Source organism: Passer domesticus, chromosome 10 (genome assembly GCF_036417665.1).
Source record: "Passer domesticus isolate bPasDom1 chromosome 10, bPasDom1.hap1, whole genome shotgun sequence".
In the NCBI taxonomy this organism is placed as follows: domain Eukaryota; kingdom Metazoa; phylum Chordata; class Aves; order Passeriformes; family Passeridae; genus Passer; species Passer domesticus.
In genome coordinates this window covers 32521499-32548029 of record NC_087483.1, presented here as the reverse complement: position 1 = coordinate 32548029, position 26531 = coordinate 32521499, and the positions used below count along the sequence as shown (strand labels likewise).

The 26531-nt window shown below is 42.9% G+C and overlaps 1 protein-coding gene across 5 annotated transcripts in view; it reads left to right on the top strand.

The window, feature by feature from the left end:
- Positions 1–25908, top strand: part of SEMA5B (semaphorin 5B) — a 268694-nt gene extending 242786 nt beyond the window's left edge. For 4 of the 5 annotated variants that reach the window (XM_064435011.1, XM_064435012.1, XM_064435010.1 and 1 more), the window contains 2 exons: positions 2554–2759; positions 19599–25908. In XM_064435011.1, coding sequence (XP_064291081.1) covers positions 2554–2759; positions 19599–19754 — 362 coding nt within the window. In that variant the 3' untranslated portion in view covers positions 19755–25908. Of the gene's footprint in view, positions 1–2553; positions 2760–19066; positions 19137–19598 lie in introns of all 5 variants that reach the window. The other variant, XM_064435014.1, reaches the window with a different exon arrangement.
- Positions 25909–26531: the final 623 nt, after the last annotated feature.

Genomic DNA, 26531 nt, shown 5'->3' with positions numbered 1-26531 from the left:
GGCAGGTTCCTTTAACATTTTAAAATGCTAGTTTCACACTAACGGCCATGCCAATTCCTGCTAGCGTCACATCTCTGCTTTCCTGAAATCCAGATGATCTTCAGGCTGCCAAAATCTCTTCTCCCTGTAGAGATCATGGCAAAAACAGGCACGCCACCTGTGGCATGGAAATGTGGCTTCTCAGTTTGCAACTGAGGGCCATCAATGGAATTAAGATTTGAGCCCCTGCAATGTAACATTTGACTTCCTGCATCACTCTTCCCTCTGAGGGTGAAGTGGCTCTGCTTTGATTCCAGGATCCCTTGCACTCTACTGTTATGCAGTGTACCGACATTTCATTCTTTTTCCACCACCACTGCATTTGCTGTTGCTATCTACATTTTGCCATAGCTAATATTATTTATTAATGTAGTGTTCTACAATATTTGGCAAAGAAGCCAATCAATAGAAATTCTGTTGATGCATCTCAGAAAATCTATATTTTCAAAGTGATGAACCAGAAAGCTTTCCCCTGGGGACTCACATGCTGCAAACAAAATAATATTATTTTTTTCCCCCTAAGATACAGCCAAAACTAATTTGAAAAATCAGATGGGTGTTTCAAAGGTGAGAGTGAAATACGAGAGAGCTGTATGTTGTGACTTGCAAATGTGGCAGTGAAATGAAACATTCACTGCAATGTAAGCAAAGCTGGGCAGGAGGAGAATGTGGCAGCATGTCATGTGGCTTTACTGAACACAGTTGCATATTCTATGTTTTAGGAGTGATGAAAAAAAGGCAGAGGTTTTTAGAGAGGAAATTTATTTTTGAAAAAATCTTGTGACATTTAGTAGGAAATTATATTTCTGCTGGGTTTTTTTAAACCATCATACAAAACAATAGAAAATGGTAATATTGCAATGGAATTTTATAATGTGGTTTGAAAAATAAATGTAGCTCATCAGTCTAATAAATTCTGTATGGTCTGTATTGTAATTATGATTGAAGTGCATTACTTTGCTGTAGAACTCTATTGGTTTTGTTCTTTTTAAAATCAGAAGGATATTTTTTAACTAGAGATTAGACGAGAGCCATTGACTAGTGGGCAGAATCTGCTATTTGAAAAGCATATCACTTAAAATGTAAGATGGCACCAAAAATCTGCACACCGTGATCAGACTAAGAATGAGCCTCATTTAAAGCCACTCTCTGAGCAGCCCCATTTCTCTGCACACAGTCAAGTCAACACAGCAGTCTGTCCAAATGAATTGGCTTTTTAAGTGTTACAGGAAATTTACCACTGCAGTCGCCACTGAGGCGATGTGACTGACCCCGGGGACAGCTGCCCTGGGGCCAGCAGTCAGGGGGTCCCCTCAGGCTCTAGGGCCTCTGTCATTCCCGTTTGAAAGATGGCAGAGCAAAGGCAGAGGAAAGGCAGAAGCATTTGGAGCCAAATAGCTGATTCTTTTCTGTATAGTCCCCCCTGCACATAGCAAAATACAACAGGGTCATAAAGTTTTGCCATCCCATAATGCCTCTGGTTGCTTTGATAACTTGGTGCCTCTAATGGTCATTACTGTTGGTTCTCTTGTCAGAGATCTGGTGGTAGTGGGTTTTACTGTGGGGTGTGACACTCCGTGAGGTGAGGGGGGAATGAGTTTGACTTCCCCCAGCAGTCAGAGCTGTGAGTCAGGTACTTGCCAGTGTGTGGGATACCCAGCTACAGCTCCTCCCAGAGGTCAGTGCTGACCCTGAAGGGTGCTGTTGCAATCCCACATGGAGACATCTCTGCAGGAGTCTTTTACAGTCCAAGAGCTTTTCTGTTTGAAGTATTTGCACTGTAGCTACCCCGCCAGCACCTGCCTGCAACTGATTTCCTATCTCTGCAATTTGCCAAGAAAGCCAACAAAGAAGTGTTTTGCAAGCACTGTCCCCCTTTCCTTTGTCTACTTTATTTTTCCTGTTCTCCAGAGGAGCCCTATTTCACTGTTAGCACTACAAATACACCTCAGAGGTAGCCCAGACACAACCAAGGCAATGCCATCCCATGAATAAGCAAGAATGCTGAGCACACTTGGATTACAAGGGGGAGGAATGTGTATCTCCCCCACCCTACACACAGTCCCATAGGCATTTTGGGCAGCTGACAAAAAGTGCTTTTCCCTCCCTTCCTTCCCCTTCAGAAACACTGAGCATTTTTATCCCCTTATTTCCATGACACGCACATGCTTTGGAATCCATTAATGTGCATTGTTTGTATGGCTCATTTCTTTAGCTGTCAGCTTAACATAATGTTTAGTTTCAATATCAATAGAGGGGAGAGAGGAGAGACAGGGAGGGAGCTTTGAGAAAACAATGCATGAACCTGTTAAACTGCACAAGGCAGAGCTGCAGTGGGGAGACCGATTTGCAGGGAGATTATGTCAGTTTATGTTAGAACGTAAGACTCTGGCTTCCACAGCTTATTAATGTTGATCCCGAGATGTCACTGCTCTGATTTGCACCTGTGGTCTTGTCAGGGGAGGGAAAAGGAGTGTTCTTCAAAAATAGCATCTCTTGTCATTTCCCTTGCAGGTTTTAGTCTCATCCATCTGATTGCCACTGGGGTCTCCTGTTTCTTCGGCTCCAGCCTGTTAACGTTTGTGATTTACGTGTATTGCCAGCGCTGCCAGAGGCAGTCCCAGGAGTCCACTGTTATCCACCCAACCACTCCCAACCATCTCCATTACAAGGGCAACACAACCCCCAAGAATGAGAAATACACCCCTATGGAGTTCAAGGTAGGGTACTTGAGGAGAAATACCACAAACAACTTGATACTGCCTAAATTAATTCTGTATTCATGTCACGTTTGGAACTGGGTAGGTCTGTGTTTCTGTGCCCAGCTGATGGCATTATACATGGGGTTGAAAGGGCATTTAGCTGTGCTGTCACAAAGGGGTTAAAAAGCCTCATTACTGCAGTGGGATTTTGTTCTGTTTCACAGTCCTGATGAATGCCAGTCTGGCAAGTACATACCAAGATACTCCAGCCCATTCTGACTATTGAATGTATACAAATTGTCCTCTAAAAAAATCAGTAAGAGCTCAGTTCAGTGCATTGTTAGTGCATGGTAAGAGGAAATGGAGGGGAGGAAGAATAAAAATGGAAACTTCATTGCACAAATAGCTGGGAAAATGTGCTTTGGTAGGATGAGATTTTGGAAATTCTTTGGTGACTGCCAAATTGGAGTGAATGAGAAAGCAGAGAGGGTTTTGCCCCTCTCTATCAGTACTGGACAGAAACTTACCCCAGGCAGCTGTGCAGAATTCAGTGACAGTAGCAGAGTGGGGAGCTGAAGCCTGTAGGAGATGAGTGCTGAAGTGGCATGTGTTGTTGGCATGTCGGCTTGCTGAAGTGAGCGTGGCCCATTATCAGAGCAGATAGGACCCAGGGTGCTGCAGACAATACCCTGAGACTGGATTTGAGCATCAGCCTCCTCCTGAAGCGTGGGATCAGAGCAGGGAGCAGTGGCAAGGCTGGAGGGGCTTCCTGTCACCACAGGAGGAACAGCCTGCCTAGGGTCACTTGAACAGTGTGGAGCACTATTTGGGACAGGAACACAAGCCAGAAGGAAGCCCTGCAGCTGCTTGTTCCTTCATACAGCTACGTGCTGTTGACATTTTGATTGTCTGCCTCTGCTGGTCTGGCCCAGCTTCTCACTGAGACCCAACAATAAGATCAGTGGTGGGACTGTTGGCACAGTCTAAACTCCCTGGGTATTGAGGACTGTTTCTAAGTGGGAATTGTGTAATGCTGGGCACAGTATGATTCCTGATACATGGCTATGATTTGCAGTGTGAATGCATATCAGAAATAAGAGTTTGCATCAAATAATTTGAGAAGGGTCAGTGTTGTTTTGCTGTTTTAAAGGAAAACAGTTTGAGCTGGAAAATAACTGACCAGTGTGGTAATAAGAATGTGGTGAAATCCTTGTTGGGCATTGCAGCCTCTCAGAGGATACTGCTGCCTATAAATGCAGTCTCAAAAACACATTTGCTAGCAAGTTTAAGGCTACAGTTGCATACAGTTTAATAAGAGTCCAGCATCATAATGCAAGTCAGCATAGATTTGTGGAAAGTAAATCATGTCAAGCAAATTGGATTCCTTTTTTAAATTAAATAAATATTGATCTAGATAGGAGGGAAGCAGCAGACATATTGGGATTTTCAGAGACTTTTAACAAACTTTCACGGGATGCATTATTCTACACACTCTGCATATACAGGTTCAGTAATAAATTATTAAGACAGGTAAAGAGCAGGGACTTGATCTTGGAAGCATCAAACTTCCAAGTAATCCTTTCAGTTATGGGAGTTGGTGTGGTAAAGTCAATAGGAGACCCAGATTAAAAAGGCTTGCAGAAATAAAGAAATGAGCAAGAATATTCCCTTGTTTCTTATATAGCAGCAATCTAGAAAAGAGACAAATTTATTTTTGTGGCCAAAAGCAGGTAGTTAGAGGGTTCAATTTGTGTTAACATTTTCTTTATTATTTACACTGTGCTATCGTGTGTTATCAGATGCTGCTAAAATAGGCAGAATGGTTAAAATTTAGAAGGATGAGGTTGTTCACAGAACGATCTTGATCAATTGGGTAAATGCGTTATGAAATGCACTATGTCTATGTCAAGTGGTGCAGTGAAGTAGAAGTAATAACAAAGCTAAGCAAAGTTTAAAATAGCAGCAGATTAGTTAATGTGGTGTCAGGAGGGAGTTGACCTCTTTGATAGATCCATCTCTGAATACTTGATCTAGTGTATATTAACAGTGAGCAGCTGTTAGAGTCTTCTTTCGAGGGACAAAAAGAGCTTAGGCATTAGATCAAGGTTTGAAAAGTCTGATTTATTTAAAGGAAGGCATTAGCTAACTGAGACTGTATGACTTACATTCGGGGAGAAGGGACTTGGACACAAGGAGAGATAGACCAGATGGGGCTTATTTACAGAATGTTAGGAAGTGAAAGAGTTCAAGTGCATAAATCTGCAGTCATTGGACAGACCAAAGCTAAATGTTTAGGAGCAAGGGGCTACTTGCTGAGAAGAACTCAAAGTCATACACTTCAGAGTGGTGAATGAGGCAAAGAGATTTACAGAAAGGGTAAAATCTATTTGTCAAGTGAAACCCCCTTTTCTCCATTCCTGTTGAGTATTTCCTTCTGCTCACCTTCTCTATTGCACCTCCTTTCCTAAGCTCTTGGCTGAAAATTTCTAATTTCATACTACAAATCTGCCACTCCTCAGTGTTCCCTTGAAGCATATAGCATTAATGAAGTAAGAGGAAAGGCTCTGTGTGCTCTGTGCTGTGTAATTACTTATGGAACTTGTTATTAGCCAGGTTTATATTTAGGAATAACTGACAGATTTTTTTTAAGGGTTAGGAGGGAGATTTTTCATGCCTTCAAGGAGCATGTGTGGTTTTATTGTGATGCCACAGAATAAACATTAAAATGATGGAGAAGCTAAAATTCACCTTCCTGATAAGGAGGGTTGGACTGAGCTTGGATATGGGCCTATCTGAATTTAAAACGTATACATGTGAAAGAAAGTGGAAGCACCTGAGATTCCAGATTCTAAGCCCAAATAAGTTTCTCTTCAGCAGATACCAAGGAAACCACCCTCAACATTTTTTAATGAAAACAAAAGAATAATTGTAGGTTTGTATGTGTGTGTATATCTGTGTGAAAGAGTTAATAAATCCAGGATGAAGGAAATAGAGGGTGTGTAGACAACTTTTCAGTAACAAAAAATGATAATACACAGTGACATGATGGTAGCAGAAGGCTGGCCATATGCACAAGTTTATTATTTTCCATTCTTTGATAATAATAAGCCTTCTGCAACCATTTTTAGTTTGTTTTCATCTTGAAATATCTCTGCTCTACAACCAGCAGGTGAACACTGTAGAAAGTTTGACAGTATTACATTCAAATGCACAGCACTGAATGCAAAGTCATAAATCAAGGTAAATTTTATATGAAGGCAGATTTTAATGAAGGAAGTGCTAGCTGATATGAGCCTTGTTGGCCATTTCAGCACAGCAGTGCAGTAATGCAGATCAGATGTAAATACCATACATAATGGTTGACCTATTGATCATGTAGCTGATGCTAACTTGCATAGGCAGTGTTTTGCAGAAGCATGTTTTATTTTTGTTGGCTTCTTTTCCCTTCCTGTTCTGCTTTCTCAAGAATGATGTGAGGTTTATTATTAGCTATTTGAGCCAGGATGTCTTGAAAGATTTCATGCATATGCATTTACCAGCAACACGTTGATTTTGATTTGGTATTCAGAGATCGTAGGGGAGAGACCTTTTGGGTCACCTAATAAGCAGTTCATGTTTCATTAATTGCTTGAAGTTCAAACAACACTCTGACAATATTGAAGACTGTGCAGAACAAAAGCATAATGAAATAAAAATTATCTACTCTTCACGTTTTGGCATGACGGGTTACAGAACCACCTACAACCTTCCCAGTACTGCCACGCCAATTAAATAATAACTGACTATCAAAGCAGTGAGGAGATCCTCTTTTTAACATCTTGCTTCAGCTGCTCCATGCCTTGGGTGAGTTACTTACTACAGCTGTGCTGATGGAAAGCCAGATGATCCTGCAGTGGAAGCAGGAGGATGTAGGGTCAAGATTGAGCCCTTGTGAATTAGGATCTCTTGGAACAGCCACACATGGAGAAAGGGTTTGGACTGAACTTCTTCCTATTGCTAAATCCTCTGCCAATAAAGAGAGCCAACATTTTATTCTACAAGGGTTTGGACAAAGGCATCTGCATATTGGTCCAAATCCAAAATCCAATGGCCTTTGGATCAGGCCAGATGGGATCAGTGAGAAATGTGAGTTGCAGGATGGTTTTGATGATGATTCTGCAGATTTTCTTTGCGATTGTGCTGGACAGACCTCCCTCTGTCCTTCCTTCCTTCCACACAGCTTTAGTCATGAGTCACACAGTAAAACTCTCTGTTCTGATGCCTCAAATAAGCTGAGGAAGCACCTGAGTATTGCATCTTCTCTGGCATCTGCACTGCTGCTGTAGGAACTAAGGGCCAAACACTGAAGCAAAACAGTCATTTATGTCAAGGATTAAATTTATTGTGGGAAAAGATGAGGTGAGATTGCAGGATATGGCAATGAAAGAGGGAAACTAAGTGTTTGATGTTTGCTTGATATCTGAATTTTCTAGGACATTAGAACAATACACATTAACTTTAGTAGAACTGTGAGTCCTGCACTTGCCTAAAATTATACAGCAAATATAGATGCAGTTACCAGAAAATGGGGGGAATAATCAGTCGTTCACTTGGACTGTATAAATTAGAAGCTGCAACGAATATTTTCTAATGAAGTGAGAATAATGCTTTTGGGAAACAAATGACAGAATGCAGAGCAGACACCCCCTGCGAAGAACTCCAGGCCCTGTGATCCACACTTCATTACTAATCCCGAATAATTCATGGCAATAAAATACTAACATGGAGAACTGAGACACAGAAACCAATTCTGTCTTGGGAAGATGAATCCTTCTGAATAAAATAACATGCTGGGTGTTTGGTGTGCAAAAATTAGCAAAAAGAAGATTAGTTCAGTGGGTTTGAGCATGGTGCTAATAATGCCAAGGTTATTCTGTATGGGCCATTCTCTTGAGATGGACAGGATGATCCTTGTGGGTCTCTTCCAATTCAGTGATTTTATTCTGTGAAAAAAAAAAAAAGTAGAGTTTAGGCTATAGGAAAGTGAATCTCTGTATGGATTTTAAATGTCTCTTTCTTGGTGATGGTCATTTTCATTGCTGCTGAAAATCACACCTTTTTTATAGAGAGGAGGCAGCCAGTGGTTTAAGTTAAAGCTATTTAAACTGCTGTCAAGTGCCCTAGAGGAATGTTTGTCAAAGTCAGCCTTGGTTTCTGAGGATGTTTGCTTCTCCACAGAAAACTTTGTGTTTCAGTGTCTTGCCATTTAATTTGATGTGTTGTTACTTCAACTAAAATTGGCTAACCCATTTATTTTTGGTGATCACAGCACATACATTGATAGCACTGTGATATAAGCTTTTTTCTTTTCCCAGTGACCCTTTCACTGCACCGTTCAAGCCCCAGGAAGTGGCTGTAAAGTTCACATATAAAGCAGTAGTTGATGATGCCCAGTGTTCTCAAGAAGTTATCAACAGTGTCCCTGAAGTATTTGCTTTAGCTGCATGGTGTTAGCTGATGTAATCAGCTGGGGGAAAAAAGCCATATCTATATATATATATATATGTATAGATATAGTAAATCAGATTGAAATATAAATTCTGTTCCCTGTGAATTGCATGTTTAACAAAGGCCATTTCCCTATAACAAAGTGGCATTTAAGAACATTAAGTGCTTGAATGGTAGAGTACATATTTTTAGTACTTACCATGAGTATAGTATTATTTGAAATAGAATAGTAGGGGCAGGGGGTTGAATTGGCAAAGAAGCATTGTGCCCTTTCTTGTATGATCCTGCAGTTGCAAATATCACTTCAGGGGACTCTTGATTTGCATAATGCCTACTATGAAGGGAAAGCAAGAGAGCTTACTGATGGGGAAAAAAGGATTAAGTGGTGCGTCTCAGTCAAAATCTATTAGTGTCTTTTCTCCCTTTATATCATTGGCTCGAGTCAAATTGAGCAGTCAAGCATGCCTGGAGGTGTGGCTGTCCTGGGATGATTGTGCCCAGGGAGGGATGTGCCTCTCCTGTCGCTGTCCCCACCCCCTGGCAGCAGGGGCTCAGCGGGTTGCTGTGTGTGAGTCACAGATAGCGCACTCCTGTAGATAAAGTATTTAATAGTCGGGGAGACCGCCAGTTCAGATCCGAGTGTTACCTTGCTTCTGCTCCCTCTGGGATACTGAGCAGCTGCTCACAGCAGTCCCCCGATGGGAATTGTGTCCCTGCTCCATCTGTTTTTCATGCAAACCCTTGCTGCTTCACAGGGTGTTGCTGCTCCCTATAGGGTGGGAATCCTCACTGTTCCCTTTTCCCCACTATTTTTAAAAGAGTCTGGCTTTTGAGATGATTTTTTGTTTTTAAGCCATGTTAAGTTTTGACACTGTGGGTAGATGCTTCATAGTATCCTGTCACATCTTTCTGTTTATTAACTCAGCGTTCTCTGCTCCCTCTTTACAACCAGGTATATCTCCTCTACAGCCAGGTTAGGGATATGGTCCATGCTCTGCCTTCTCAAAGGCTAGATCATTATGGATGCTCACATAAGCCTTTCTTTGGAGTAGTATTACTGCAGCTGTGATAATCTGTTTGTAGGCAGACAAGTTTTGGTTTGTTTTTAATTAGATCAATGAGTGTAGCTGGAAAATCTGGCAGGTTTTTGAACATGTGAGCTGCTGTTTCAGAACTGAAGACAGACAGATGTGTTCTAAAGCTTATCTGATTTTTCCGGCTACACTAATTTATCTAATGACTGATATTACCTTTTTCTTGCAATTTTCCCCTTTCCTAATTTCTCTGAGGTTGACATGTACAAGCCTGCACCCACCCAGCTGTGCTGGAAGAATAATTAATTGAAGAACGACAGGAATGGGCACAACAAATTTGCACTGGACTTGCTGCTGCTTACTTACATGACTTCCCCCTACTGGTCAGCAGTGGAATATTTCAAATATACCCTTTTCTCATTTGCTAAAAATAAATGGTTCTCCTTTGGTCCAACTGCTTGGGGTGATTCTCTCCTCTTTGCCATGTCGAATCTCTGGCTAGAAGTGTAATGTGTGTTAGCTGGACTAGGAAATCCTCAGTGCCACCAATATGTACAGGAGGAATTAAGTATGTGTTTGCAGAAGACTTTAAAGGGAGCCATGAAAGAGGGAGGGAGCTAAAGCAAAGGTAGAGGCTAATATTAGACACATAATTAATATCAGAAAACATATAACCTTTGTGCTACACTTGGAGATGAGCTGCCTTGCTATTCTTCTTGAACAGTTCCACTTGCAATTAATGGATTCTTAAGTAGAGTTATAAAGAAATTGAGCAACATGCACACAAAATAAAGATATCTGTGTCAGTATTCAGGACTAGAGCTCAGTTTCCAGAGTGTTTGGCAACTCTGAGTGAGGACAAATCAAATACTGGAGCTTTTTTCTGGACCATGACCACCCAGTCCTGAAGAATCATTGAGAGCTCAGGGCTGCTCAGAATGCACTGGCTGCTGCCACAGCATGAGCTGCACAGCTGGGGCAACACTACAACCACAGCCACCTTCGTGCATCATTTGTATATATAGGAGAGGTTTGGCACAGGGAAAGCAGGAGTAACTCTGCCTGCACTCCCATAGAGCTGGGGGAATCTTCATTAAGTCAGTTCTAATATCATCCTGAGATTTGGCACAAAACATGTGAATAAAGGAAAGAACTGAAAATCTGTGGGTGAAGGAATCTAGATGGACTGTATCCCATAGTCTCTGAGAACCAGCTGATGAACAACTCCAATTACCTTTATAAATATCAGGGACCTTAGGCAAACCCCCACTGCCGTGAATTGCAAAGGTAATACAAAAGTGTTAGTGAGAAAGCAGGCTCATTTCTGCCCTGCTAATTGAGTCACTGTTAAGCTACAGTAGTCCAAGCACTAAAGTCACACAAGTAGCTTGAGTAAATCTGTGTGGGAAACGTCAGTTGGATTTGGGGATAAAACAGAACATCTGTGAGCATACGGGCCCACAATCACTGGAGAATGCCTGGACCTTCCCCATTCAACCAAGCACATCAATGGGGTGTTAAATCCTGCTCTGTCTGTAAAATTTGGCAGTCAGGGCCCTGCTAGAGAGAGTGAAACCAGGAGAAACAAATGGGATTGACTCGACTGTGCTTTCAGTTACAGCAATGGAAACTCATTGAAACAAATCTGTGTCAGTATTAATATGCAGGAAGATCTGAATTAATATTTGAGAGGCAGCATATCACATACCCTGATGAAATGAAAGGTGGTTCAGCTGAGCTGACAGCTGAGCCAAGACCTAATGCTGAGCAGGGAGAAATCAAACATAATCACTTTTTGCACAGAGTTCGAGCTGCAGATTCTCAGCTGGTTAAAAATGCAGCTTCACTCGTCCATACATCTAAAGAAAAGAGGGTGGTATTGGTGTCTTAAATAATCTTGTGATGTGTAAATAGAAATTGGCTTGGACAGGAAGGCTGCTATAGAGATTGAAACCTGGCTAATGGACTGTGAACATCGGGCAATTGTTGATGGGAACAAACAGGGCTATGGGGAGGAGTTGTTTGGGACACTGCAAGCAGTAATGCAAGGTTTGGCTTTATTTAATATCTTCATTAATGACCTTGGAGAGAGTGCAGTCAGTGTGTTAATTAAATGAGCAGAAGATATTAAACTGGGAGGTGTTTAAAAAAAACAGCCACTGGTATAGGACTAATGGAAAATGACCTGAGGAGGTTACAAATGCAGAGAGGAAATAACAAGGTGAGAGGCAACATGGGGAGAAAATAAAGCAATCCTGAGGAAAATAATCAAAAAGCAGCTATTTAGAGGGTGGGAGAATTTGGAAAGCAGTAAGACTAAAAGAGACTGAATGAAGTTAGCAGATGGCAAATTGGGCCCAGTTTTTACTTTTATTTTTATTACTTCTTTTTTCACCACTGCAGTTACACCTTTGCAATTCTCAGTCTAAATGCAGCACTGTGGGCTGGCACGAAGCTGCATGACTTGGGCTGGTAATTCATCAGAACAAGCAGCTCTGAGGCCATCCAAAACCTCAAGGCTGCTTGTTCCAGTGTGAGAGCAGTGGGGCAGTGGGAGCTGTGCCCCCAGACAGCCCCAGACTAGTGACCATCGGCTGAAGCCCTGCACAGCCCAGTGCTCCAAACCATCATCTGCACCCAGAGTGATTCATGTCAGTTTTAAAGGGCCATGATTCTGCCTCTGGTGAATTTGTCTGAGTACTGGAGCATGCTGAGCCTCTCTAGTAACACTCTTGTGTGCGTGGGGCACCCAGGAAGGGCATTCACCAAGGCACAGGAGTGCAGTGAGACAGTTTACACCTTCCCACACAGCTGAGATCATGTCTGCTATATCCTGTGCACCAGCTATATTGGGAAGCAGTTGGGGCAGCCTTGAATTCCTCTTTTGTGTCTGGACAGCACGTCATGGGTGTTGCCACGCTCAAATCATAGGCAAGCTGGGGCTAAATTGCAAGCTTTGGGCTAGACACCTGCACTTGCCAGGGGGAAGATTTCCATGACCTCCTCAGACTTCAGTTTCCAGTTCAGAAAAATACTTCACTTTGCCTTACTATTACATGCAGTTTGTTTTGCCATCTTACTCATGTGCTTGAAGTCAGAGATGTGCCAAAGCATCCTTCTGACAATGGTCCTTTTTGTTGCCAGTTCTGAAGGGTTTTATAAGTTTACAATGGCAGTAATATAACTTCACTCCCTCCTAAGTGCAATGATAAAATAGCTATTTTCAAATAGCTATAAATAACTTTAGCTATTCATTTTCTGATAATTGGATGTTAGTTCTATTGTCAACCTGAGCACATCTACAGATGCTGCCGTCATTTGGGGGTTGTTTAATTTATTTACCAATAACAGTGAACAAAGAATCTCCAGTCTAAAAATATGGTAAGCTTCCATCCAAAAAGAAAATGCAATCAGAAGTTTAGTGTCCCAGTGGGATTTTTTTGTATCTCTTTCTGAGATGAATAACCTTCTTATATAGAAAATAGGTTCCTCATCTGTACATCTACACTTCACTGTAAATCCTGCAAACAGCCTTATTGAATTCATCAGGAAAAAGCTCAATGCATAAACCCTGGCCACTGCTTCCTTTGACTCCATGTAGGCAGAGCTTAAGTGGTTTTATAAAAGCATCAGGTAAGATGGTTTGCTTGGCATAAGACACTAAGCAAATTTTAAAGAAAAAACAGAAAGAGGAATCATTCAAGTCTTAAAAATCACTCCTAGCTTGGAGTAAATACATGGGTCTCATAAGGTCTTTCTGGCAACTTTCCATCTTTCCAGGGTTATTTGTAATTCTTAGCTCAAGAGGCACAGCAGTGTTGTGGCATCCAGTTGATCAGAAGAAAGGGACCATGTGGGTGGGCCAGACGTCATGTATTTTCTTGGTGTTAGTTATTGCCAAAAGAGGTTATTTTAGTTGTATGGTTTATTTTGTTGAAATGTAATTATTATGCTAATTATTCCCAAATTTACTGATTAATTATAATTCCGAGATCTCTGCCCTGGTACTTCCAGAGATGTACAAGTTTTGGGAAATGTTTCATAATATTAATATATTTCCACAGCCCTGAGTCATTTGGCTAATGTTTCAACAAAGCAAAAAGTAACATCCTTTAACAAGAAGGCATGTCTAGCTCCATGAAACAGCTGATCTGCATCAAAAAGGCATTTTGCTCAATCTGATTTCACTGCAAGAAGCAAATGGTTTAAAAGGACCACAAAAGAACCTAAATGTTGGATCTTGGTTTCATTACATCATTGCACAATTCCCTTATCCCTCCATTTTCCTGGGGAATGAGGGGGCGTAATGGCCATCCCACTGTTGCTACAGGAGGTCTGTTGGATGCTGTTACAAGGAAAGTTGGAAAGGCTGCCTCAATTCTTTTAGGGATAATTGTGTGACTGAGTTCAGCAGGAGTGTTGTCCCTGATTTCTGCAGCGGAAGGATGAGGGATGCACATGGGCTTCATTTGGACTTACTAAAAGGCATGGGCTGGCTACAAAGTTGCTCTCTGCTCCCTGGACCCTGATTTTCGACCTTCTGCTGTGCTCACAGTGGATGACCAGGGTTAGCAGTGATTGAAGTTGTTACCCCTGGTTCCTTCATGCCTGCACTCATCCTGTGGTGAAGGAAAGGGGAAGGTGTTCTCTGCAGTACACTGGGATGTTCAACATTACAAACAAAATTCCAAGGTGGAAACCTAAAGCTGTGCAGCCCTGGCACGGGCAGCACATCTCTGATGAGCCATGGAAAGGTGTGCACTGCATTGCTCAGCTTCTTCAGAGGCTGAAGTGGTGGTAACCATAAACACTGAAAAAAATTGTTTGAAGCTGCCTAGGGAAGTTCCCCCAGCTGTTTTTATTTTTTACCTTTCTAAAGAGGAAAGTGTCATGGGTGGGATGTAGAAGTAGTGAAATTATACCTGTTCACAGAGAAATAGTAGAGGAGCTGTGAGGCTGGGGGATATTGTCCTTGCTCACTGACTTCACTGGGATTCTGGTGTTGCATAGCTGGTGAAGATTAACCTACAAAACTCCTGGGAAACTTGCTGACTCTTCCTCCACAACCCCCAAAATAGAAAGATCTGGAGCTTAGAGAGATTGCTGAGCTCTGAAAAGCTGAGTGCTTTCTACACGAGCAGATTAAGGAAATCTTGCCATCATATGTTACCCTGTGGGAACTACATGTTGGCCCTAATTTTGGTATTAGTTGTACAAGTATCACATGCTTTTAGAAGTATCATTTTCACTTTGCTTCTCAAAAATATATGGACTTCTTTTTAATTGGGAGTGGGAAAGTGCCCATCTACTTTTTAATTCCAGTTTTGAAATTTTCATGACTGCATATTGGAAATTGAAACATTTGATCTGTTTACATGTGTAAGAAATGTTTACACAGCTTATACTTGCAGCTGTGGGCTGGGAGTTGGGAGTAGTACTGGAAGTCCCATACTGTTATGTGTAAAGATGTTTTGATACATCTGGGAGAATGTAAGCAAGTAGGTCAGTGGACAATGACTTAATGATTTGGAGCAGAGGCAGAATTTGGGGAAGTAGTGGCAAGGTCTTGCTAGAGAAAAATGAACAAATGGAAAGTCTGAATGATGACTTAGGCTAAAAATATCAATGGAGAAAGCTGAACAAAGTTAAATGTATGCATATGGTACAACAGAGTCATGTTTAACACACCCAGCACTGGGCTGTAACCGGGAGAAGCAGCCTGTGAGTGCATGTGAGTGCTCTGCCTGTGATGTGACCCTTCCCCTCAGACTCTTCCCTTCTAACTGCACACTTGCATGAGTGATCAGGTTGTTCATATAATTCCATAAATATTGAAATACTCAGGATTCTGTTGTGCTTGGCATGGACATGCAATGCGCTGACAACGAGATCAGATCTCTTGGTTAGTTGAGAGATCACATATAAGGGAGCAAGCTGCTGCTCTTTTACAGTCTGTTAAAGCCATAACCATTGTAGTCCATCTGAAAGCATTCCTGCTTGACAAAGCACAGTTCCTGGGTCAGAGATTTTTTCAAATTATATTAGTCATATGCCAATGCAGCCTAAAGGTTGTGTAAGGTGTCATTTAAAGAAAGCAGCTGAAGTTGGGCTTGCTTTTGGGTGATCCACTTGGCTGTGTTAGAGCATGCTGGTGGCTTTCCTTCTGCTAACAGGCCCTTCAACTGAGGATAGTGGTGAACAAACCAAAAGAAACAAATTATATCAGCTATGCCAGGATGTCATGGCTCATACTGTAAACAAGGAAGCAGGTAAAAGAAATAATTGTTAGTGGAATGGAGTACTTTTCCTGAGTGCATTCTACAGGTTTTCATATTAGCTCAGTCTGGACTGACTTTTTATTTGGAATATTATGCTTGCACAAATACCACAAGCTTCTTTCTTCTCAAGGCAGGATAGGACCAAAATGATGACCTGAAATGCATTTTCCTTGGTATTTGGAATACATCGTGTGTATGGCACAGAGATTTTGCCACAAAAATTTGCAGCAGTAAGCATTTATCAGGCTTTTGGTTCTTTCTGCTTACTGAGCAGAGAGTTGTAAAAGGTTGTAGTTGCTGGCGAGGGCAGTCAGCAGTGTTTAATATGGGAGGAAGCAGACAGTAAAAGGAAGGAACAGGTTGAGTGTCAGGAAAAGTGTCACTGGAAGGGTCTGGAGGTGCTCAGATGACTGACACATCTACTGCTCTGGAGGGTGCAGGACAGTGGTGCAGGAGGGCTCAGGTTGCAAAGACAAGTCCCTTTTCCTTCCCTGAAACCTCTGGTGAGCTCTAGTGCTGGCTGGGCTGCTTCGGTCAGCTTAGCTGCTGCAGCCACTGACAAGTCCCTGCAAAAGCACCAAAGGTCTGTCCTTTCTAGGAGGACTTGCTGGGTGCTGTCTTTGGGAAACACTTCTTGGCCCTGGTCGTAGTGGGGACCTGGCTCAGGGGGGCTGAGGGGATGAGACACTGGCAGGAGCTGGGCTGGGAGGCAGGGTGTTGGTTTTTGTGATGGGCTGGTGACAACTTTGGTGACAGCTCTCGCCTTTCCTATTGGGACTGGTCAGTATTGCTGGGGCATCCATGGGTGCAGCAGGCTGTTGCCATCCCACAGGAACTGCAGTGAGTTCAGGCTGTCAGGAGGCTCTGACCTCCATGGCATAACCCACACAGTGATGGGAAATGCCTTCCAAAGGGAAAGTGTTTGCCATCTCTGTGCTGTCACTGTGAAGAGCTGTGGGATGAGAGCAGGGGTTAAAACTCTGAGTAAAGCAGCACAGGAATCAACCCAGAGAAATTTAACTGCAGCCTCTTCTCCTGCAGTGAATGCATGAGTGTGTCTGTGTACATCTCTAAATTTCACTGCTGCCTAATTTCCCTTCTACAAAATATCAACCAATTTCTAGTGCCAAGAAACCTAATCATCTGTTTATTAAAATGAGACAGACAATAAGTTTGTGGGGGGAAATGTTAAGGCAGTGCACATTGATCATGCTGATTTAGAACAGTACTGCCATTGCAGCATTTCCAGAGACAAATTCTTTGTGGCTAATTGCATTATAAATTCCACTAAACCGTTTTATGAGGTATTTCCCTAAGATATAAGCCCTCCATCGAAAATAAAATCAAAAAGATCAAATGACCAGTTGTGGGGTTTTTCTTAAGTAAATATTATATGAACATAAGAGAGTGAAGGAAAAATGCAAATCATGTTAATTAATTGCTAATTCTGTTGTGATGGGCTAGTTTTTAATATGTGAAATATGTTAAAACTCATACAGATTTTCCATCTCAAAGCCAAAGAAGTTGAGTCCTGAGGTCTTTGTCCTCATATCAAGATGGTCCTGAGCTATTACAGGTCAGGATTTTCATCTCACTAAGTTTCAGAGGTGGCAATCCTGTCATCTTGACCAACCCAGACAAAGCCTGGTTGCTGGACCAGCTTCAAGAGAAACGGTGGCAAGTGGGACTCAGCCTCTTCATCTTCCTTCCTGCTGTGGCCATGGGGTTACGGTGCCAGCAGTGGGTATCCCAGACTAGGAACAGCAGTAGGAAACAGCAGCCATCGTGTGCAGCCAGTGTGAACACCTGTAGGGCTCACCAGAGAGCAACTCCTGCAAATACTTGGTGGTAGTACTTAGAAAAGTGCCTTTTTACAGGGAATCTCAAACTTTGTTTTTCTCAAGCTGGGCCAGAAGACACAGAAGCGCAGAGCAGTTAATTGGATTTCCCAAGGAAGCATAGCAAGCACTGGAGGACTGAGGCTGGCTTCCTTGTTTCCCAGCCTCCAGCACAAAGCAGCAGACTGTTGGCCACACTACTTTGGTATTGCTTTGGGTGACTGGGAGCAAAGCATGACACTTCCTTTTTTACTTACATATTGAAGGGCACAAATTCTCATTTCTTGAAAATATTTGTCCTTGGTTCCTACAAGTGTTGTGCTGTGGGATCAATTTAGGGACTCCAGGCAGGGGGAGATTGCAGTCAGACCAGGAGGGGGCTGGGTTTCCTCCAGTTTTCATGTATGAGATGTTTCAGGCAGTGCTTATTTCTGAAAAACTTATTTGGTGGTTCAGCAATTGGGAAATTTCTTTGCCAGGGTAGCTTTGGCACAGGAAAGCTTTTCTTCCTAACATCTTGTATGAAATTGGGAGTTGTAAGCTCCCAGGGTAGCTGTAGCTGTCAGTCTGCTGATTAGAAGAAAACATTTTCTTTTCTTCCTCCTCCTCTCCCCCTCCCCATGCAGTAAAATGATTTGATTACAAAGAAATAGGGAGATAAATGTACTGCCTGTGGTCTTGTCTTTGAGCCCAGGGTTTCTGATCCTTTTAGTGGTCACAGCTGGGATGTGGATGAACCCTGACTGTGCAGTGGGCACGTGCACAGGGTGAGACCCTGCTCCCCATCTGTAGGGAGCCCACTGCTGTCAGGTCACCCTGCTGCTGCTGGAGGGGACAGAGCCTTCCCCAGAAACTGCACCTGCCCTCAGGCAGAGCAGAGATTTCTCACCTTGCTGAGGGAGCCACTTTGCCTGAAGTTCAATGGGTCAAGTAAAGCTGAAGGAGCTGGGTAGTTCATGGACTCGAGCATAGTTAATTCTTCTCATCTTGCCCTGAGCTGGGTCAGGCATGAGGGGTTTGTCTCAAGGGGGAACTGAGGTGAAGTGGTTCCTCACTAAAGCAGCATCAGATCATGCCAGAACAACCACAAGGGCCCAGGACTAGCTGGCTCATTAGGCCTCTCCATCTCTGCTCCTGATGGGAGAGACGCTCATACTCTCTTTAAATGTGCTGTTAATTAAATGTTCCCTGAAGATAAGGATGCTGTAGCAGCACGCCTAGTGTTGACTCCCAGATCAAAGGAGTGAGTTCCCTGCACAGCAGCCATTAAAGGTGCACTTTGGAGTGACACAGACCAGAGATAGGCATAAGAAATTCACGCCAGGGTTTAGGTGAAAAAGCTGTGATAAAAGTATCTCAGACAAATTTGCAGAAATGAGATGACTGTAAGGAAGGAGAAAGTTCCATAGAATTATTGCACACATACACACAAAGTGTGATTTTATCCTTGTACATAGGTAACAGCTGGCATAGCAATGGTCTTTAATCTGGGGAGAGGGGGACATCTGCTTGTTGGTGGGAAGAGGGGAGGGAGAAAAAAACATTTCTAAATTTTTCTGGTAAAACGGGCATTTGTCGTTCTAATTTTTTTATGTTATTGTTTCCGACAATTGTTACGTGGTTGTTAAATTTTTTAAAGTAATTTTAGATTTTCCAAAAGTGACCATGATTTGTTACTTATACTGTAGCTTACAGAAGTGACACACTTAATATCGGGGGGTCCAAACCTGGATATCTACCAATGGAGATGGAGATCAGGTAAATGCACACCTGCTCTTCCAAAGAGGAAAAGCTGCCGTTTGGCACCTGGTTTGAGAGGGAGCCACAGGCTGCACCATGAGCATTTTGGACGAGGTTTGAGCTGAGCGCTGCCGTTAATCGCCAGCCTTCGTGTAGGCCCAGCATGGCTTTGTGTGACAATGGTGTTCAGACAACACGCCATCCACCAGGAGACTCCGTGTCCCTGGAGAAGGCTCTGGTCCATCCCCAGCAGTAGCTGAGCGCAGGGCCACTGAGGGAGACCTGGCAGGAGCTGTGGTCCCCAAGGCCAGCCGTAGCGAGCGCGAGGTGCCAGCTGGCTCTCCCACTGGAGGGAAGGTGGTGGTGGCCGCAGCAGAGTCTGTGCTGGAGAAGGCAGGTGAGAGGGAGGTGCCTGCAGGTAGAAAAGAGTAATTGTGGGGCACTGAGGCCATGCCTGTCATCTCCTCTTCTCTTTTACAGACACTTAACAAGAACAACTTGATACCGGACGACAGAACCAACTTCTATCCGCTGCAGCAAACCAATGTGTACACAACAACCTATTATCCCAGTACACTGAATAAATATGATTACAGGCCTGAGGCCTCCCCTGGAAGGACCTTTACCAACAGCTGATGATGGACAGATCCTATGGGACTGGATAACTTCCTATATGATTTTTTTTAAAATTGATTTTATGGACCAAATACTGGCCCAGCTTCTAGATGTAAATATTGTACAGTAGGGTCTTTTTTTTTTCCCTTTGGTTAATTGTGTTTCTTGTAAACAGCACATCTCCTTACAAGGACAAGAATTCAAATGGACCATTCTGCAGAGCTTCTGTGGATATTTGTCTGGAGATGGCTCTTCTACTGCAACTGTTTATGGCTGGAAGGTCAGCGTGCTGTCCAAGGCTGAGGTTGTCGAGGAATGGGCTGTGTGCTGGGCTTGGTGGCCATTGGGCAGCCACACACAACACGTGGGAGCACTCCAAGAAGGCAAGAGGTGGCCTCCTGGGGCAGGGCTGGATGCATCATTCCTGAGCCAGGACAACAATGGTGCGTTGGATGACACACAGCTCATGGGACAGGCCAAACAGGACTCCATCACGCCAACAACTTGAAGAACATTTTCTTTTTCCTTTTATTTTTTTTTTTATTTTTTTATGTTTCTGAGGAAAAAAAAAGTAGTAACTTTCTAGGGCAGTGTTCCCTATATCTTCAACAGAATCTTTTCATATTACAGGAAATAGTCTCTGCAGCCTTCTTTGGTAATATGCAGTTCAGCTGATGAGAAACAACACACAAACGAAGTGCATTATCCAAAGAAGCTTTCCAGAATGTTTCCAGTCTTAATTAAAAGAAAATTATACAGGCAGTGAGACACTGAGAAAAGTAAATGTTGGAATAACATTGGAGACATGAACTTGGAGTGCCTAACAAACAAAGATGTTTATATCACTGGAAAAAGAGATGTGATGATTGCCGCACAAGAGCCATGGGCTTTTTTTCTTTCTTCCTTTTTCTTTTTTTCTGAGACAGTATTAACTATTTTTGTTCTAGCTTTGATCCTGATTGTGTCTGCCAGGAAAGGCAACTTTAGAGGCCATGCTCTTCTTGTGGGAAATCACCATGCTTTGGGCTAATATTTCCTCTTGTTTTATTATTGGGTTTTAGTTCATATACTTTCAAAAAATGAGTGATTCTGACTTTTCAGGGGGAAGGTATTTTTTGAAGGAATGTTTCCATAGTCTGACACAACCCAGAAAGTCTGCTGCACATTCTTACAGCGTCTTCCACTCAGTACTCTATGAAATAGTAACACAACTGAGTAAAGTGCGTTGTTTGCCAATATTTCTTTAATTTTTCTGAGTAAAAACAACCCAACAAACAAATGCTGCTGCAGCTATTGAAGTAAATTGAAGCGGTAGCATTATTAAACAGTATATCCAGCCTTGAAATGTAATTTTGTGTATGTGTGTGACTGTGTCTATAAGAACTGTATTAGTCTGATGCAGAAGCCATGTTGTCTACAACCAGATGTTTGTCTGACATAATTGTTTGGCAAAAAGGAAACTTATTGCTGGTGCTTAATGTACAACTACATCCAGTGTGTTAGCAACGTGAACAAGTTCACCGCTGTTACCATTCAGTGTTTCTAAATATTTATGATGAACTCCTGATGCTAAGTATTTTAGAATGTTGCAATACTGAGCATGAGATAAAAGTACACCCTGAAATACGCATGAGCTCCACGTGGTCCTGAGCTTGGCTTTGTTGTCTGCACCTTCCCCGAGCAGTGCTGTGCCAGTGCCCGGCCCGGCTCGCTGTTCCCGGCGCTCCTGTCTGTCCCCGCTTGGTTTCCGATTTCGCTGTGAGCTGACATCGGTTGTTTCTCAGTGCTGTTCCTTTGCAGTTGCTTGTTTGGAAGCCCAGCTTGGGCCGTGTACTCAGCTCTTTCACGTAGGCAGCTGGTAGGAAATGAAGAAAGCCTGTGCTACTTGTGACAAGTATATTGCTTTTCCTGCGAGGAAGAGCCAACGTGACTCTGCAAGCCTGTGTGTTATGGTGGTTTGACCAGAGGGCAAGTATACAATAGCCTCCCATTTTTAAATTACTTTGTTTGACTTCAGTTTGCAGTGATTGAAAGCTGTAGGGATATTTGTAATAAAGTGGGGTTATTAGCACTGCCACAAGGACACCTTGGGCTCAGCAGTGCCCACCATTTTCAGCAGCTGCTTTTCTTATGTAGCAGCCCACCCTGTTTCTGCTCAGGTGAAATAGATGGGGAGGGAGAGATGCCCTTAAACAGATTTTGAGCAGCAGAGTCAGGAGCTGATGCAGAGCTAGAAGACTGTCTGAAGCACCTGCTGCAACTCTCCAAGTTGGCACAGTGGTTCAGCAGCCCTGAACCCTCAGCAGCACAGCCAGGCAAGAGCAGCTGGAGCAGAGCAGGATCACCAAGGAAGCAGGGTAGCACTGGTGGCAGGCAGCCTTCAGGGAGGATCTTCCCAGGCCCTCAATCCCATTTGAGGAGTGATGACTTCGTGCCTCATGCCATAACGAGTTCACCCTGTCTCACTGAATTTCCACATGCCCCTCAGCAATATTTAAAATCCTGACTTAATGTAGTTCTAACAAGTATGTAGCCCAAGGGTTGGAAATTATTACATTAGACTATCAGGATGGGATTTCCCAGATTTAATTTATGTGATTCAGGAGAAAACACTGGCTCCCAAGATCATTTCAGCCACTGTAAAATCAAAGCCATCTCTGAGCTTCCCCATCAGAAGATTCCCTGTATTAACACACTCTGCAATTACCATGCACGTGGCAAGATTGCAGCTGGAGTTTGAGGGAATGCAAGCAAGTCAAACCTTGCAATTATCTCCAATCTTCTATTTTTCCTTTTTTTCCTTTCTCTTTTCCCCTCTCCCCCTTCAATTTTTTTTTCCATTTTTGGCTTCACAGAATAACATGATGTAAACTGATTTCTTTTTTGCAGAGTACCATATGAAATTATTTAAATGTTCAAGTCACCAAGATGGGTGATTATTGCCATTGTGCTCAGGAGGTGGATATTTTGTAGGCTATTGGAGGGCAGATGCTATGAGGGTGGTGCATGTGGTTATAGTTTCATCAAGACATTCCTTCTTATCAGCCATCCAAATGGATTCAGCCCTTTTTCATATAATTGGCAATCACAGCAAGGGGCTGTAGTCTCCATTCGAGCAGAAAGCAGAATCCAGGAGAGAGTGAAAAAAAGAAATCAGAACACTGTATTACTCAATTAATGTTTGCAGGGAGTGCAGTTCTGTAAGGACGATGCTAATGCTGTGTGAGAGTTGCATTTTTTATGAGCTCTCCAATGTGTGGCAGGTTAACGGCGTGATGTGCAGGGATGTTCTTGCAGTCCAGGTAACTTGGCACCTTGAGCATCAGGTCTGTAATATCTGCAGAAGTCTGAGTTGCTCCTGCAGCTGGATGTTAAACTTGCTAAAATTTCTTATTCCTAACACCATCTTAAACTGGAGTGGAAATGCATTTCCTTTGGGAGCATTGCTTTCCAGAAAGTTCATTATGCTATATATATAATTTTTTTTCCCTTTACTTCTAAGGCAGAGAAAAGGAACCCTGGGTGGTTCCTCTGTAGGTCTGGAGACACTGTGTCTCTGCAAGCCCTTTGGATAGGATTCAGGTGTACAGGACATGAAATATGATGGAAATCTTACAGCCAAGTATGTAGTGGAAACATCTGTAATTAGGCCATTCTCTCTTTTTCCATGGAAATGGCTGCCTTTCTCCCAGCTGAGGGATGTGCCTGCTGCTGTTATCCAGGGATGTAGTGCCCTTGCTGTCAGGTTTTCCTTGAGCATAGCCAGTAACTCACAGCTCACTGACAGACAAACCACTTGAGGATCAAACCCTCACGTAAGAGGTGCTGTTGCTCTAAAGGTGCACTTGAATGTTCAGCATATGAGCCAGGGCTGCTCTTAAATGTATGACCTGCACAGGTACTATAGGAGAATAACATTTATTGTCTAACCACCACTGTTCCTACTGCCTTATGTTCAGAAAATGAAGTGTTTGCTTTGAAATCAGCAGAGAGCAGGAATGGAGCCCGTGTCTGACGCAGACAATTTGATGCCTCCGGTGATAATCTGCTGTTCAGCCCACCTGGAGAGAAAACTGCTGTCCATTGAGATTGATTTATTCTTTGTACCAAATGTAGCGGGGGAGAGTTTTATATATATATATATAAATATCTATAAATATATATATAAAAATGTAAATGTAAAGTTTCTGTAACAACTTACTCTTCTTTTTGTAACAGTGTATACATCTATCAGTGGATAGATATGGTATATATTTATAATATATACACATGCAATATATATATTTAGCAAAATGCCTGCAGAGGAAACTTAGAATAAGAAAGGCAGTGCTGGTATTCAAATTCCACAGGGACAAACTGAAGAAAAAAAAACCCTATAAAAATCCACTACCCTTTCCATTAAGTTTAAAAACACACTTTTGAGGTAAATGAAATATAATTTTTTAATTGAAAAATGAATTGATTTTTCTAGTTAGAAATGCTGATTCTCCCCCAAATTGTTCTGGTTAAGAGTTATTAAGAAAGAGATACTTGATACTGTTTATATTTTCATAATAAGCCTCCTAAATTTCTCATGTGTATCACTCTATTGTTCTTGTAATTATAAGTAGGGAGTAATTGTGCAAAGAAAATTGAAATAGCAAGTAGGAGTAACAAGTCTTATACCATTAGAGCAAAAGACATCATCTGTTAGAATGGGGAAAATGTCATTTTCCATGTTAAAGAAGTCAGTAACTGCCTTCTGAGTTATTGATCAGCTTTGCAAACCTTGCCTTACAGTCTCACCAGGAGGTTTTATCCAAAATGTAGGAAAAGAAGCCCTGTGATCCCATGGCTTTTGTTTTTCAGAAGGGTCCAAAAAACCCACCAGGCCATGGAGGCACCTGGTGCCATGGGTGTGTCTGGAGCTTCCTGTGCCAGTGGCCAAGGCTCTGCTGCCACCCCCCTGAGCCAGCCCCCACACACGGCAGGGCACAGCACCCTCAGAGCTGTCTGGCATGGCAGGAAAATACCCAGTCAATCAGGTCTGAAAGATTCCTTCTTCTCCAACAAATCCCTTAAATGCCCTCATGACCAAAGGCTAAATTCCCAACAGATGAATCTTTCCCTTAAGCTTTTTAGAAGGAAGCTTCAGGTGGCTTCAAGAGCAGTTTGGGGGTAGGTGAGAGAGCTTTCTGTCCAACTTTGTTTTTCCTGGTTTTCAGAGCCTTCAAAACTGGGCAGAAACCCCTCTGGAGTTGGGTCCTTGTGGGACTTACCCAGTTTCAGCTGTTCTGCCTGGAAATTCCTTCTTTAGAACCTTTGAGCAAAATTAATGTATTAATGCATTAATGCTGGCTGGAGGAGCAAAATCAGCTACCCACTATTTGCATAGCCACAAACATAAGTGCTCAATAGCACTCAGGGTAAATTTGGGTCTTGAACCTGTTACTTTTTCCATTCTGCCTCCAGCCTCAGCCGCAGACTCACCCCTGCTATTCAAGAGGATTCAGTGCTATAAGAGCAGCATTTGGCTTTCTGCAGGCCCCAGCCACGATTTGGTTTTAAACAAATCTGGTCATGAAAAGTATTAACAGTGCACTCTGGTTCTGATGCCTCTGTCAGCAGGACGCTGCTGATTCTCAGGCCACAGAGTCAAGCAGAGGTCGGCGTGGATGGGCCATTAATAACTGGAGAAAAAATGTTATTAGTACCAAAATGTCAAACAATGTAAAAGCCAGCCAGCTGCACAGCAGTGTGCTCTCTTTCCACACCCCTCCTTAGACAGCATCCAGACCTGCCCATACCTAAAAGCCGTGTGCTTAATTAGGAGCATTCCCACAGAGGAAGCTTTAGGGAGGATGCATAGTATGTGAGATGGAAATGATAGGATTTAGCTTGTCGTTGAGGTGGGAGAGTGACAGATGCAATATTGGATCTTGGATACATGGGAAACAATTATGTGAACACAGAATGCTTGCCCCAAAACAATAAAACCTGGAGAGTATTATTGGACTCTGTTGTGAAGGCACATCACCTTTCCTATGCAATCGAACTTGATGGTACTTTAGCATAAAGGTGACCTAGACTATTATCACTGCCTTTAGACACTGTGAATTTTTTTTGGGTACTCTGTATTTTTATATATTGTACAATGTAAAGAATAATTCAGAAATAAAACAGACCAACCTGACAAGCCTGTGAGTTATTTCTCCTGCATGGCCAACGCGCGGCGGATCTGGGGCTCCTGACAGCGCTGGCAGGATGGGCTGGCAGGAATGAGGAGGAGTTTCCTCCTGACCTTTGGGCCAATGGCCATGCAACATCCACTCAGCTGCCTGAGTGGGGATGGGGAATTGCAGCGTCCATCCTTCCTCCCTGGCTGCACTTTGGCCGCATCCTGAGGCCCAGGTCTGGATTATATTTGTCATGAGTTGTAGTCTCTGTGGACACCAAGTTGTGTTACTGGATGTAAGGCTCCCTTACCCCCATCAAAAGCTCCACACCAAACATGGGGTGCCTTTCAAAACAGGTGTTTCTGAGTGAGGTGCCACTGAGGTAAGATTGAATATGAAATTCAGGGTGCCCAATCCTTGTCCAGATCTGCAGTAAGCATCTCCCTTGTGCCCTCAGCTCTCCGCAGGTGACACCGAGCCCCCAAGGGCACAACTGCTCTCTGTGCCAAGCCAGCAAAAAGACATTCATCCTCTGCAGAGCCTTTCAGCTGTGTGTGCTCAGCTGCAATGAAATCCTGTCGCTGCTGCTGCTGCTCAAGCCCTACATATTGATGCAAAAAGTTATGAAAAGCTGAGGGACATA